Source organism: Oncorhynchus clarkii, chromosome 7, assembly GCF_045791955.1.
Source record: "Oncorhynchus clarkii lewisi isolate Uvic-CL-2024 chromosome 7, UVic_Ocla_1.0, whole genome shotgun sequence".
Taxonomy (NCBI): Eukaryota; Metazoa; Chordata; class Actinopteri; order Salmoniformes; family Salmonidae; genus Oncorhynchus; species Oncorhynchus clarkii.
The window spans coordinates 40,582,533-40,598,997 of NC_092153.1; the positions used below are offsets into that span (position 1 = coordinate 40,582,533).

The following is a 16,465-nucleotide window of genomic DNA, read 5'->3' on the forward strand; positions in this document are numbered from 1 at the left end:
ATAGGGGAGACGTGTTTGTGGAGTTGATGGGAGTGGTGGTAAGCTTCCCTCCCATGTGGGTGTGGAGGGTAATGAGAAGGCAGATGTGGTGGCTAACAGTGCTGTGAGGAGAGAGGGGGTAGATATTCAGGTCCCGCTGAGCCGCAGGGAAGTCAAGTCCTTGATCCGGGCAAAAGGGCTCGATCTTTGGCAAAGAAAGTAGGATGCTAGTAGAAGGGGAGGCAATTTTATCACATGCACAGTAAAGGAAGAGGTGGGGGGTATGGGATGTAGGGGTGAGGAAGTTGTGTGGAGTAGACTACAGTTTGGGTTCACAGGTTTGAATGCCACGTTGTGGATTATAGGGAGGCATGAAACAGGTCTGTGTGATGAGTGTTTAGTGGAGGAAACGGTGGAGCATGTGTTGATATTTTGTGAACTGCATGACGTGGATAGGGAGTGATTGTGTGGAAGGGTTAGAGGCTGGACGGGGTTGGGGTTGGGGTTGGGGTGGTGTAGTGGGGGGAGGAAAGGGGAGGGAAGTGGTGTCTAGGGCTTTATTTCACTTTCTTAGAGGAACAGGACTAATGAAGAGAATTTAATGTAGGTATGCCTTGACTGTGTATGCACCTTAAAAGTTGGATGCGATCCACCAAACCAATCCCAAAGAAGAGGAAGAAGAAGAAGAACTCCTGGCGCAACATTTGTCATTAGCTATTTGCATTGATAAACACTGATATATATATGTACACCACCGTTCAAAAGTTTGGGGTCACTTAGAAATGTCCTTGTTTTAGAAAGAAAAGCTCATTTTTTGTCCATTAAAGTAACATCAAATTTATCAAAAATACAGTGAGGACATTGTTAATGTTGTAAATGACTATTGTAAATGGAAACGTCAGATGTTTAATGGAATATCTCCATAGGGGTACAGAGGCCCATTATGAGCAACCATCACTCCTGTGTTCCAATGGAAGGTTGTGTTAACTAATCCAAGATTATCATTTTAAAAGGCTAGTTGATCATTTGAAAACCCTTTTGCAATTATGTTAGCACAGCTGGAAACTGTTGTGCTGCTTAAAGAAGCAATACAACTGGCCTTCTTAGACTAGTTAAGTATCTGGAGCATCAGCATTTGTGGGTTCGATTACAGGCTCAAAATGGTCAGAAACAAATAACTTTCTTCTGAAACTCGTCAGTCTATTTTCGTTCTGAGAAATTAAGGCTATTCCATGTGAGAAATTGCCAAGAAACTGAAGATCTTGTACAACGCTGTGTACTACCTTCACAGAACAACTCAAACTGGCTCTAACCAGAATAGAAAGAGGAGTGTGAGGCCCCGGTGCACAACTGAGCAAGAGGACAAATACATTAGAGTGTCTAGTTTGAGAAACAGATGCCTCACAAGTCCTCAACTGGCAGCTACACAAAATAGTACCCGCAAAACACCAGTCTCAACGTCAACAGTGAAGAGGCGACTCCGGGATGCTGGCCTTCTAGGCAGAGTTCCTCTGTCCAGTGTCTGTGTTCTTTTGCCCATCTTAATCTTTTCTTTTTATTGGCCAGTTTTCTTTGCAACTTTGCCTAGAAGGCCAGCATCCCGGAGTCACCTCTTCACTGTTGACGTTGAGACTGGTGTTTTGTATTTCTGATCAATTGAATGTTATTTTAATGGACAAAAAATGCTTTCATAAACAAGGACATTTCTAAGTGACCCCAAACTTTTGAACGGTAATATATATATATATATATCAGCCTGAATTTAAAATGGATTAAATTGAGACTTTGTGTCACTGGCCTACACACAATACCCCATAATGTCAAAGTGGAATTATGTTTGGAGTCAATAAATATTCAAACCCTTTATTATGGCAAGCCTAAATAAGTTAATGGGTAAACATTTGCCAAACAAGTCACATAATAAGTTGCATGGACTCACTCTGTGTGCAACAATTGTGTTTAACGTGATTTTTGAATGACTACCTTATCTCTGGGCCCCACACATACAATTATGTTTAAGGTCCCTCGGTCAAGCAGTGAATTTCAAACACAGGTTCAACCACAAAGACCAGGGACATTTTCCAATGCCTTGCAAAGAAGGGCACCTATTGGTAGATGGGTAAAAATAAAAAAAGCAGACATTGAATATCCCTTTGAACATGGTGAAGTTATTAATTACACTTTGGATGATGTATCATTACTACAAAGATACAGGCGTCCTTCCTAACTTAGTTGCTGGAGAGGAAGGAAACCGCTCAGGGAGTTCACCATGAGGCAAATGGTGACTTTAAAATCGTTACAGAGTTTAATAGCTGTGATAGGAGAAAACTGAGGACAGATTAACACTGTAGTTACTCCACAATACTAACCCCAAATGACAGAGTGAAATGAAGGAAGCCTGTACAGAATACAAATATTCCAAAACAAGCATCCTGTGTAACACATTTGCAGCCGATAGTATTTATCAGTGACAACACGTTTGTGTCTGTCTCCGGTGTTCAGAGATGCAGATAGCAATTTAGCACAGGTAGTCCACTCTGTCTTCCTTCTGTTTTCCATAAACAAGCGCTGTAACATGGAAATATGTCAGTGTGGGACCCCCTAACCTTATAAAGGTGTGTATTAACAGTTTTTGTGAAATGTAATGGAACTGAAAGTCATGATCAAGGGCTAACCGCACCCTACCATGAGACATCCATCCATGTCTTCATCACTGGAAAATATCAACTTTATCATGTACAAATAGTGTTGTCAAAACAATTTAATAATTTATTGAAAATGTTAAATAAAACACTAATATACCTTGATTACATAAATATTCAACCCCCTGAGTCAATAAATGTCGGAATCGTCTTTGGCAGCGATTACAGCTGTGAGTCTTTCTGGGTAAGTCTCTAAGAACTTTGCACACCTGGATTGTACAATATTTACACATTGTTATTTTGTAATTCTTCAAGGTCTGTCAAGCTGGTTGTTGATCATTGCTAGACAGACATTTTCAAGTCTTGCCATAGATTTTCAAGCCAACTTAAGTCAGAAATGTAACTAGGCTGTAACTGTAACTCAGGAACATTCAATGTCATATTGGTAAGCAACTCCAGTGTATATTTGGCCTTGTATTTTAGGTTATTGTCCTGCTGAAACATGAATTTGTCTCCCAGTGTCTGTTGGAAAGCAGACTGAACCAGGGTTTCCTCTGGGATTTTGCCTGTGCTTAGCTCTATTCCATTTATTTTTATCCTAAAAAAATCCCTAGTCCTTGCCGATGACAAGCATACCCATAACATGATGCGGCCACTACCATGCTTGAAAATATGAAGAGTGGTACTCAGTGATGTGTTGTGTTGTATTTGCCCCAAACGTAACGCTTTGTATTCAGGACTTAAAGTGAATTTTTCTTTGCCACATTTTGTGCAGTTTTACTTTAGTGCCCTATTGCAAAAAGGATGGTTGTTTTGGAATATTTATATTCTGTACAGTCTTTTCACTCTGTGATTTAGGATAGTATTGTGGCATAAATATAACGTTGTTGATCCATCCTCAGTTTTCTCTCATCACAGCCATTAAACACGGTAACTGTTTTAAAGTCACCATTGGCCTCATGGTGAAATTCCTGAGCGGTTTCGTTCCTCTCCGGCAACTGAGTTAGGAAGGATGCCTGTATCTTTGTAGTTACTGGGTATATTGATACCCCATCCAAAGTGTAATTAATAACTTTATCATGCTCAAAGGGATATTCTGCTTCTTTTTTTTTTTACCCATCTACCACTAGGTGCCCTTCTTTGCAGGGCATTGGACAACCTCCATGATCTTTGTGGTTGAATCTGTGTTTGAAATTCACTGCTCGACTGAGGGAACTTACTTCATTTTTAAAAATGTAATTCATTTGTAAAAATGTAGAAAAACCTATTTCCACTTTGACATTATGTGGTATTGTGTGACAAACAATTTAAATTGAATCCATTCTACATGCAGGCTGCAACACAACAAAATGTGGAAAAAGTCAAAGGGTGTGAATACTTTCTGAAGGCACTGCTCATATAAAGTGGTTAAAAGAGTATGTAAACATTATTAAAGTGACCAGTGTTCAATGACTCTATGTACATAGGGCAAAGCAGTCTCTACAGTGCAGGGTAGAGTACCGGGTGGTAGCCGGCTAGTAACAGTGACTAAGGTTTAGGGCAGGGTACTGGGCGGAGGCCGGCTTCTGGTGACTATTTAACAGTCTGATGACCTGGAGATAGAAGCTGTTTGTCAGTTTCTCGGTCCCAGCTTTGACGCACCTGCACTATCTTCTACATGCTAGTGGGGTGACCAGGCTGTGGCTCTGGTGGCTGAGGTCCTTGATGATCTTCTTGACCTTCCTGTGACACCGGGCGCTGTAGATGTCCTGGAGGGCAGGCAGTGTGGCCCCTATGATGTGTTGGGCTGACCACACCACCTCTGGAGAGCACTGCGGTTGTGAACGGTGCAATTTCCGTACCAGGCGGTGTTGCGCCTTCTTCACCACACTGTCTCTGATGTCAGTGATGTGCATGCCGAGAAACTTGAAGCTTTTGACACTCCCCTGCAGCCTGTCGATATGGACAGTGGCATGCCCTCTCTGCAGTTATTTTCCTGGCGCAACTCAACCAGGGCTCTAACCTCCTCGCTGTAGGCTGTCTTGCCATTGTTGGTAATCAGACTTACCACTGTCGTGTCATCAGAAAAATAGATGATTGAGTTGGAGACATACAGTGCCTTGCGCAAGTATTCGGCCCCCTTGAACGTTGTGACCTTTTTCCACATTTCAGGCTTCAAACATAAAGATATAAAACTGTATTTTTTTGTGAAGAATCAACAACAAGTGGGACACAATCATGAAGTGGAACGACATTTATTGGATATTTCAAACTTTTTTAACAAATCAAAAACTGAAAAATTGGGCGTGCAAAATTATTCAGCCCCCTTAAGTTAATACTTTGTAGCGCCACCTTTTGCTGCGATTACAGCTGTAAGTCGCTTGGGGTATGTCTCTATCAGTTTTGCACATCGAGAGACTGAAATTCTTTCCCATTCCTCCTTGCAAAACAGCTCGAGCTCAGTGAGGTTGGATGGAGAGCATTTGTGAACAGCAGTTTTCAGTTCTTTCCACAGATTCTCGATTGGATTCAGGTCTGGACTTTGTCTTGGCCATTCTAACACCTGGATATGTTTATTTTTGAACCATTTCACTGTAGATTTTGCTTTATGTTTTGGATCATTGTCTTGTTGGAAGACAAATCTCCGTCCCAGTCTCAGGTCATTTGAAGACTCCATCAGGTTTTCTTCCAGAATGGTCCTGTATTTGGCTCCATCCATCTTCCCATCAATTTTAACCATCTTCCCTGTCCCTGCTGAAGAAAAGCAGGCCCAAACCATGATGCTGCCACCACCATGTTTGACAGTGGGGATGGTGTGTTCAGCTGTGTTGCTTTTACGCCAAACATAACGTTTTGCATTGTTGCCAAAAAGTTCAATTTTGGTTTCATCTGACCAGAGCACCTTCTTCATGTTTGGTGTGTCTTCCAGGTGGCTTGTGGCAAACTTTAAACAACACTTTTTATGGATATCTTTAAGAAATGGCTTTCTTCTTGCCACTCTTCCATAAAGGCCAGATTTGTGCAATATACGACTGATTGTTGTCCTATGGACAGAGTCTCCCACCTCAGCTGTAGATCTCTGCAGTTCATCCAGAGTGATCATGGGCCTCTTGGCTGCATCTCTGATCAGTCTTCTCCTTGTATGAGCTGAAAGTTTAGAGGGACGGCCAGGTCTTGGTAGATTTGCAGTGGTCTGATACTCCTTCCATTTCAATATTATCGTTTGCACAGTGCTCCTTGGGATGTTTAAAGCTTGGGAAATCTTTTTGTATCCAAATCCGGCTTTAAACTTCTTCACAACAGTATCTCGGACCTGCCTGGTGTGTTCCTTGTTCTTCATGATGCTCTCTGCGCTTTTAACGGACCTCTGAGACTATCAAAGTGCAGGTGCATTTATACGGAGACTTGATTACACACAGGTGGATTGTATTTATCATCATTAGTCATTTAGGTCAACATTGGATCATTCAGAGATCCTCACTGAACTTCTGGAGAGAGTTTGCTGCACTGAAAGTAAAGGGGCTGAATAATTTTGCACGCCCAATTTTTCAGTTTTTGATTTGTTAAAAAAGTTTGAAATATCCAATAAATGTCGTTCCACTTCATGATTGTGTCCCACTTGTTGATTCTTCACAAAAAAATACAGTTTTATATCTTTATGTTTGAAGCCTGAAATGTGGCAAAAGGTCGCAAAGTTCAAGGGGGCCGAATACTTTCGCAAGGCCCTGTACATGGCCACGCAGTCATAGGTGAACAGGGAGTACAGGAGGGGGGTGAGCACGTACCCATGTGGAGCCCCCGTGTTGAGGATCAGCGTGGCAAAGGTGTTGTTGCCTACCTTCACCACTTAGGGTAGGCCAGTCAGGAAAACCAGGACCCAGTTACACAGGGAAGGGTTCAGACCCAGGGCATTGTGATGTGCTTGGGGGGGCACTATGGTGTTGAAGGCTGAGCTGTAGTCGATGAACAGCATTCTTACATAGGTACAGTATTTATCTTCTCCAGGTGGGATAGGGCAGTGTGCAGTGCAGTGGCAATTGCGTTGTCTGTGGATCTGCTGGGACGGTACGTGAATTGTATTGGGTCTAGGGGTACTGTATACAGTTAATAACAGTAAGTACAGTTATTTTAACAGTAACATTCCGTCTTAGAGCATAACATTAATGCTTTCGAGCTAAGTACTTGGCAAATGACTGTCCCAGTTTAAGCAGCATGTGTCCCGCATTGGAAGTTATCCGTAATCGGTTAACGGTTCTGATTAGGTCTTCGAAAGCCAAACGTGGATGTCACTGTTTGCGCACACATGCGCCATTCCACTTGTTGCTTGGCTTCTGCGAGGCTGATTAGCTCAGAAAAACAGGTGTCACAGACAGGTGTGTGCGCAAAGTAAGAACACAACATGGAATGCATGTTTGGTTTTGATTTGGAGGGGTGGGGTAGCATCTAACAACTGGATTTGTGTATTTATTGGGCTCTGTGACGCAAACAAGCATAGGCACAAGTCAGCAAGGGATACTCAAAATGCTTTGTCCTAACAAGTGCTTATTCTTCTTCTTTGGTATGATGGCGGTCCACAAACAAATGTTATAGGTGCATGCCGCCATCTACTGCATTGGCTGTGTATCAGCCTACTATTCTGTTGTATGAATGAATTCTTTTCACATTGTGAAAGAAATCCTAACAGTCACTGGCTTCAATGGCTCCCTTTCCTAAATTATTTTCCTGAATGACCACAGATGAATAGTCAGCAGTGTTGGGGAAGCTAGAATCAGTGTCACCGGCCACAAAATAACTTTGTGAAACTGTATCATATATAAATCTGAAATGTCATAGGTCTACAAAGAACATAACTCTAGAGTCAATGTTGACAGAATGTGGAATTGAGTCTATAAAACACACAAAAAATGAGAATTAGGCAGATCTGAAAGTAAATTCTTGCCTAGTCACCCATATTTTATTTCTCAAAAAAGTATTGTGTAGTTCCAGTAGTTAGCTACACCCCTACATGGCAGAACTACTGAAACACTGCCAAGATCTGAATTTAGTTAAACTACCACCACGCTACTTCAAAATGTAGGGTAATTACTATTTGAATTACATGTAGTTCATTACTCCAACACAGATGGTCAGATGAACATACATCGACTATCATGTCCTCTCAGAAGTTAGTATCATTAATGAAAACAAAGTGAAGGAACATGTAGAGAAAAGGAAGAGAAGCGCTGCTGGGATCCCCCACCCTGCGTTTTCAGAGCAATGCAGACGAGGGAGCGACAGGGAGAGGAATCCACTATACACGGAGACACGCACACACAAAGTATGCTTGTATGTTTCAGGATGATTGACAGTATTCTTTATCTTTTAAGATATTTTTGCAAAGGCCTTTGCAAGGTAAAAGGTCTTCATACAGTTTGCAGTGATGTTTTAAAATCTGGTGTTTATGCAGACGGCCAATCCTCCAGCTACAGATGAAGGACTTGATTTCCTGGCTCTCGTTTATGCAGTGTAGTTATATTCTGGCTTTTCAGAAGTAGGTAGGAAACTATTTGGCATCAACTGCTCTGCAGGGTCAGTTGTAAACAGAATAAACAGTTCATTCAACAGCATTACACAGCTAGAAGCAAACTTAACGCAATACCATGAGATTTCATAAATCAGATGAGTGCAACGACCTGGCAACGATACTGTCGTCGTCTGACAATGTATTCCCCTTTCTTGTAACTTCACACAAAAGGAAGAGGGAAGAGTTTGTCAGCACGAACCAGGAGCAGACAAATAAGAGTGCAGGGAAGAACATGGCTATTGAGTAGGAAGGAACAACATGCTAGAGCTAAGAGGCTACCCTAGTACTAAGTGAATAGGTTCAATTATGCAGACACTACTAGGTAACGGCTGTGCTTGTACTAATATTGCACATTAAAGGGCATCAACTGGCTCAACCAACTTGTAGAAAATATTTATTAATTATCATCCAACAAGTGGTACAGTGAGAATATATTCATTGGCTGAAATGTTTAGAGCACGGTTCCAACTTCATCTCCCCAACAGGTTATACTAAAAAAAATCTGTTCAATAAAAAATGATTATTAAAAGGACAACTGGTGTTTCCATTTAGCTTCATTTCGACACATGCCATAACATTCTTTATGGACAGGACACTATTTCCCAGTGTGCAAATCTGAAATAACATAACCTGTTCATTATTTGTCTTATGTCCCAAAGAATACATTAGACATAAATTACTCCTCTGCCCAAATAATGCATTCGCGTTAATTTAAAATGAAGCCCATTGAAAAAAAGAAAAACTTTGGTAATGTCTGACAGAATAGATCATAAATGTATCCAAACTTACTACCCAATTCTGACTCCTTTTAAGTTGGCATAAATTTAAGAGGCCCCATTTCAAGCCTGTGAGGACTTCTGTCTTCATCCTTCAGGACACTGACTCCGGTCTGGGTTCAGATGCAAACCTCGGTCAGCAGTGTCCAAGGTCCCTAGATATGTGAATTAAGTTAGATTTGACAATTCAAATGACACAAAAGTAACTAGCATTCAAATAAATATAACTATTCAAACATTTTATTAGAGACCTCCATTTGACATATCTAAAACACACCAGAGAATCACACACTGGGAAACATTTGACAACCACACCACGTTCTCACACCATCACTCACGTCCCCAGTGTCCTCAGCAGGTGTCATCCACATCAAAGTTCACACATAGAGAGCATCAATAACAAGGAAAGAAACCACACACACACACCACTCAGGTCATGTAGGTTATATAATACAAGACAAATATTCAGCACAACATTCCACACTACATTTGGGTACCACTTCTGCACTTGATCAATATGCTACAGGAGGGTGTGACAAATTGCAAAGAGATCTTGAAGTACTAGTAAATGAAAGTCCATTTGGGGGGGGGGGGGCTTGTAGCATCTGCAGATTCCATTCACACTCACAACAGCAGTCAAATTGGGCTCTTTCATCGCACAACCAGTCCGTTTCACGCTTTCTTTTTCTCTCTCTGTTCGCTCACTCATCGATTCACTCTTCGCCACAAGCCATCCTCAATCGCACTCACGAGTTCTTAATGTCAGTTGCGCAGTTCTTTCCATTAAAAAGTGGATAAAAATTAAACACCCACCGTCTCTTAGAACATGCGGAGTGAAGCCGTTCTTTGATGGCAAAGCATTTATAGATGGAAGAGAGTGATATTGACATCACCCAAAGAATGCTGCCAAAGAGGAGCTTCTTCCCGGGAAAATGGAAGAGAGGTGAACTGCAGAAGAGATTGTAGTGAAGGCTTTTCCATTTAACTAGAGACTGAAAATAAAGTTGCACTTAAAACATTTAAGTTTCAACCAGATTCTTTCCAATGCAAGATTGTTGTCAAATATACAGATGGATAGTGAACCAGTGATTTCTCATGCATTCAGAAACATCACAACTCACAATGCATGCATCAAAGAATCCAGTTGAAAATAAGTCAGGATATAACAAACTTAAGAACAAATACATTTGACTTCAAAAGTAGCACGACTCTGGTAAACAATAATTCATTTCAAACACTTTCTAAATTAAAATCTTGATCTCCAAATGTACAAAACAGCCTTCACAAAAGCGCTTAAGTATCAGATACGCATAACACCAGAAATAAATTAGGAAAAAGACCTCACAATACTTACCATCAAACTATTTCACATACCCCACCCGGAAGACTTGGACTCCATACTGGAGCCAAATCCTGAGCTAAACCCACTACCACTGGCTGTTGCGTTAGAACCGGTACCCCAACCTAGACTGGCTGAGTTGGTGCCGTAGTTACTGTTGCCTGTGCTGTAGGCCTGGCTCTGATCCCTGGTGGAGTTAGTCTGCCCAGTGGAGGTGGTGCCTGAGGTGGCAGTTTGCCCTTGCTGACTAGCCAACATACCCATCATTCCCCAACTGCTCTGTAGGGCAGCCTGAGCAGCAGCCATCATGGCAGGGTTCAGACTAAAGTTGCCAAAATTAGCCATATTACTACTGGCGCTGGTCCCTAACCCTGTGCGGTTACTACCAAAGCCCTGAGCCCCAAACCCGTTCCCAAACCGCCCTGCTCGCTCCGTCATCTGCCTACTGCCGTGTTTTGGCTCAGCATTTGAGATGTGCACGCTGACCCCCTTAATAATCAGGTCCTCTCCACATAGGGAACTGGCAACCTGGAGAGAAGACATACGGGTCAGTCTGACATTAAAGGGGCAATTCAGCAGAAGGCAAATAGAACAAGGTCTTTGAATTTGCGGTGGCACCTACCTGGTCATCGGCAAAGCTGACGAAGGCAAAGGCACGGAAGGGCTTGGGGATGAAGACGTCAGTGACCTCACCATACTGCATGAAGAACTGTCGCAGTTCATCAGCAGACAAGTCTTCAGTGCAACGGCCTACAAACACTTTTCTGCTTCTCATGGGCTCATCTGGACCTTGCTGTTTCACAAAATAAAATGTAAAGGTTCACACATTAACAATATAGCAAACATTAGGAACACCTTCCTATTATTGAGTTGCACCCCTCCCCCCAAAACAGCCTCAATTCGTCAGGGTATGGAATCTCCAAGGTGTCGAAAGCATTCCACAGGGATGCTGGCCCATGTTGACTCCAATGCTTCCCACAGTTGTGTCAAGATGGCTGGATGTCCTTTGGGTGGTGGACCATTCTTGACACACATGGGAAACTGTTGAGAGTGAGAAATACCCAGCGGTGTTGCAGTTCTTGACACGAACCGGTGCGCCTGGCACCTACCATCATACCCCTGTTCAAAGGCACATATCTTTTGCCTCTCTCATTCACCCTCTGAATGACACACACAATTTATGTCTCAATTGTCTCAAGGCTTAAAAATGATTATTTAACCTGTCTCCCCCCCTTCAACTACACTGATTTGAAGTGGATTGAATAAGTGACATCAATAAGGGATCATAGCTTTCACCTGAATTCACATCTGAAACAAGTGCTCTTGCCGTTAATAATCCACGTTACACACCATACAGAAACGCCTACCTTGGAGTTGGGGAGTTTGCAGTCACACCATCTTCCATCAATCATGTGGCGTTGTGAGATCACTTTGTCTTGAGTCTCATACTCAGTAAACCTCACAAAGCCAAACCCCTTTGAGTTTCCAGTCTTCACATCTCGTTTCACCTGTGAAGAGGAACATGTAGTGAAGGCACCACAGACATACCAAGGAATTGCACACTAAAAAGGAACTGACAAGATTTAGTACCATCAAAATCTTTTTTTTCCTTTCTTATCACATACACCCTCGGAAAGAGTGGCACATTTATCATTTTGCAACAAGCAGAGCACATATCTGGTTTGGAAATGACAGTCAGGTATTTGTGAAAATTCTAGAGTGAAATGAATGGGAAAGCGGCCGTGCGTTTGGGCAATTAATAGACACGTCAGTGAATTTAAAAAATGTGTCAGTGTTGTCCAGGTCGACTCTACGCAGACCAGTGCGCCATAACCAATCACAGCTAGAGTAGGCCTATTATGAAAATAGGCTATCCAAACAGTCCTATGCCATTCACGTTGATGTTGCACTACTGGACTGTTTACATGCAGCAGAAGAACTTGACTTTGGTTAGAAAGCAGTAGCAAAATTCACAAGAAACCTGAATGGTTTTCTGCAAATATATAATACCAAGGCAGTCTTACTTCTGAGAACTTCACATTAATCAAAAAACCAACAGCTGGCCTCCCGAGTGGCGCAGTGGTCTAAGGCACTGCATCGCAGTGCTAGCTGTGCCACTAGACATTCTGGGTTTGAGTCCAGGCTCTGTCGCAGCCGGCCGCGACCGGGAGGCCCATGGGGCGGCTCACAATTGTCCCAGTGTCGTCCGGGTTAGGGAGGGTTTGGCCGGCAGGGATATCCTTGACTCATCGCGCACTAGCAACTCCTGTGGCGGGCCGGGCACAGTGCACGCTGACACTGTCGCCAGGTGTACGGTGTTTCCTCCGACACATTGGAGCGGCTGGCTTCTGCGTTGGATGGGCATTGTGTCAAGAAGCAGTGCGGCTTGGTTGGGTTGTGTTTCAGAGGACGCATGGCTCTCAACCTTTGCCTCTCCCGAGTCCGTACGGGAGTTGCAGCGATGTGAGAAGATTAACTACAACCAATTGGATACCATGAAATTGGGGAGAAAAAAGGGGTGAAAAAATAGTAATAAAATACTAAAAAACATGCATGATCGCTCCCTCAGTTGCCGCTGCACAACAGAGCGATGTTAGCCAGAGCCAGATGAGCCAAAATCTAGCACAGGGAATGGTAGATAAAACCCAACTTTTTCTGTCAAAGTTGCACCGTGAATACAGAGGAGTAGGCTACCCTGCTCAGCCAGCCCCCAGTCCCATAATAACCCATGTTTTAACAGGTGGATGGATTTACAGCTTGCCTGCCTGCTCAGTGGTCATTTCATCCACGTCAAATACATTTTGATTGACAACTAGGAGATATGCTAACAGTTGTTCAAGTTTGAGTAAATGAGTAGCCATCTTAAACTAATGAGTGAGTCACATTTCTTAGCCAACCAAGTGACACTTCAATCCCAATCTCTGTAGCCACCAAAGCTGACACTTCCAGGCAATAACCTCCAGCAGCTATCTAGGTAACAGTACAAGCAAAGATTTTTACAACTAACCCAAGAGACCACAGTCTATCATTTCCAATGGAAACAAATGTGTCAGTGGGCAGAACAAGCAAGTAGGGAGGCAGAGCCAAGCATGAGCTAGCAAGATCCTAATGGCGTGTTCTAGCATGTGTCTGCATATTTCTGTTAGCGAGAACCTTCTCTGTGAAGTGCGCATGTGCAATAACTCAATTCGCCCTTGCACTCCTAAACAATGCAATTTTTACAATGGAAAAGGGATATCAACCAGATTCATTTTCCTATGGCTTCCCCATGGCACACCATAGGAAAATGACCTCACCATACTGTCTTTAGACAGTTTCAGGCTTTTATTTTGAAAAAATGAGCGAGAAAGATCACATCGCGTCATTGTATGGCTGGGTGTCAGCAGCATTTTGCATGCGCAACAGCTTGGAGCAGACATTTTCTCTCTCTCTCCTATTGAAGAAGCTACAGTCCCGGTTGAAATATTATCTCTTATATATTGTAAAAACAACCCGAGGATTGATTATAAAAAAAACGTTTGACATGTTTCTACGAACTTTACGGATACTATTTGGAATTTTCGTCTGCCTGGTTGTGACCGCTCGAGCCTGTTGATTTCTGAACATAACGCGCCAACCATATGGAGGTATTTCGGATATAAAAATAATCTTTATGGAACAACAGAAACATTTGTGTAACTGGGAGTCTCGTGAGTGCAAACATCCGAAGATCAAAGGTAAACGATTAATTTTATTGCTTTTCTGACTTTCGTGACAAATCTACTTGGCTGCTAGCTGTTTAATGTTTTGTCTACTGAGAAAGATGTCCTTACATAAACGCTTGGCATGCTTTCGTCAAAAAGTTTTTGAAATCTGACACGCCAGGTGGATTAACAACAAGCTAAGCTGTGTTTTGCTATATTGCACTTGTGATTTCATGACAATTAAATATTTTTAGTAATTGAATTTGGCGCTCTGCAATTCAGCGGATGTAGACAAATTATCCCGCTATCGGGATGGGTGCATCAGGAAGTTAATTCTGCCAACAAAACCTTACTCAACATTCCATTACATATAGTGAAAACTTTAAAAAAAAAAATTTAAACCTCTTAAAAAAGTTGGTTTTGAAGCATAAACTGAATTTGAAATTTTAGACCGATATGATTATGCATTTGTTTTATTTTTACAAAATGGTTAAAACAGTGCCAGTTCCAATTTACAGCTGGGAGAACAAAAATAGTGAAGGTACCTAAAAGAAACATCTGCAAAGAACAACATCTCAAATTTGCAACTGTACCTGCACCATGATGACTTCCCCAAAGGTGCTGAAGTAATCTTTCAGGTCCTGTTCAGTTGTCTTCCATGGCAACCCCAGTACAATCAGATCAGATGTCTTCATGTCACCTCTCTTCATCTTCACAGCAGAGGCGGCATCGATCTCGTCCATTTTCCTTTTATTGTCTGAAATAGTGTGGTAGGGATCGTCATTCATTCCTTGATGTAGCCCTTGAGACTGACATTTGCCTAGTTAGATATGCATCATGTGGAATGAGTATAGCTAGGGAACCTTTCAATCTTTAATAATTAATTGAGTATGTAAATATTACATACGTCCACTAGTTGGTGGCTAATTAAAATAAACATGTCATAGTTTAGTCAACATACCTTTGGGATAATTGACGACATAGACCAGATTGCCCCAGCCGTTCTCAGGCGCATGAAGAATCCCTTCCACCAAACGGACCCCTCTCATACACTGTGAAACAGGACTCCTGAATCGTAGGCCGCAGGCCCCAGGAAACTGAGCTGCCACGGTAGAAAGCAACACAGAGCCATCGTCTTCAGAAGGGATCTCCATGGGCTCCTCATTCTCTTCTTCGGCCACACGAATGTACAACTCTGCCATTTGTACCTACAATTACGCCTTTTCTCAGTCAAAAATACTGCACTGGCTATGTAAAATTAGCTCTCTACCCACTTCGATATGCCCGACGACTAGTTGATTAATACCAAAAAATAGTTCCGAAAATACACCGCGGTTTATAAAAAATAAAAATCAGTTTAGAAGTTGGACGTTGCTTAAATGAAATTGTATTTAAACGACTAACTAGATCTCGTGAGATTTTCAAGCAAACGAACCTGCCTCGGTCCCACTCCGTGTTCCTTTGTTAGCTTGCTCTGTCATCTACACCGGACGACCTAGCTTTAGCAATGGAGCTTTTAGTGAGCTAACGGCGTTTCGTGCCGTGTTGGTCCTAAAAGTTGAAATTTCGTCCAAGTAATTTGAAATCGAGCAATCGTATAATTAACGTTAAGTCTTAACTAATATTTTCTAAAGTAGCATACACGTAATACTGCGCGTTTAGAGCAAATATTCAACCTCAAACACACCTGCGACGAAAATAAACACGCTATTCTTTCCGATCAAAATGGCATTATCATGGAGGAAGTGCGTCATTATCTCGGATCATATCATGGTAAAAAGGAGGGGGGTGGGGTGTTGTGCAGCTAGGAAATAACCGAAACGGATAAATAATTATTTCCAGGCAAATGTTACAAATTTTTCACTATGATCTTGATAAACGTATTTGTGTAAAAAAAATTGACTTGTGTAAGTGATAACCACGGAGATGCATAGTCGATAACTACTGTGGCGTCCCCCCTATGTAAAGATTTGATAAACCCAGTTTTTCAAACTTAATTATGAGTTCATGTGACAACTGGGACCCGGGAACAACTAGGCGTCAACTTGAACGCCTCCTTTCATGCCAGACATGAACTCCTGGTTGCTGCTCATCTCTCCGTGTTGTTAACCAAAAACGTATTAATTTCTTCCTTAAAAAAACACAGTCATGCGAAGCACAAATATAACATCACAAATCAACCAGAAAAACATTCCTCACCAATAAGTCCCCAATCAATAGTTTAAATTGCTCGAACATCACAAGAACATCAATATTACATTTAGATTTTTTTTTCCAGTAATATGGTGCATTAAAAACGATAGGAACTCAGGCGTCTATATTTCAACAGCAAAGTTAGATAGGAAGTTTATGAAGTAGGGCCTTGTAAACAATAAGTATTTAGATCCTTTTCTGTGAGATGCAAAATTCAGCTAAGGTGCACCTGTTTCCATTGATCATCCTTGAGATGTTTCTACAACTTCATTGGAGTCCACCTGTGGTAAATTAAATGTATTGGACATGAT

The 16,465-nt window shown here is 42.0% G+C and overlaps 1 protein-coding gene across 2 annotated transcripts; it reads right to left on the reverse strand.

Annotated features, from left to right (window-relative positions):
• Positions 1-8,540: 8,540 nt before the first annotated feature.
• LOC139413294 (TAR DNA-binding protein 43-like) lies at positions 8,541-15,703 on the reverse strand. 2 transcript variants are annotated; one of them, XR_011634788.1, is made up of 6 exons: positions 14,923-15,703; positions 14,555-14,718; positions 11,646-11,786; positions 10,901-11,071; positions 9,753-10,806; positions 8,541-9,094 (listed from the first exon to the last, which is right to left on the reverse strand). XR_011634788.1 is itself a non-coding variant. In XM_071160499.1 (5 exons), the coding sequence occupies exons 1-5, from the start codon at positions 15,161-15,163 to the stop codon at positions 10,306-10,308; spliced, it is 1,218 nt and encodes a 405-aa protein (XP_071016600.1). In that variant the 5' UTR covers positions 15,164-15,703; the 3' UTR covers positions 9,162-10,305. The 2 variants fall into 2 exon arrangements, 1 of the variants encoding a protein (XP_071016600.1); XM_071160499.1 differs by lacking the exon at positions 8,541-9,094 and having other exon boundaries at positions 9,162-10,806.
• Positions 15,704-16,465: the final 762 nt, after the last annotated feature.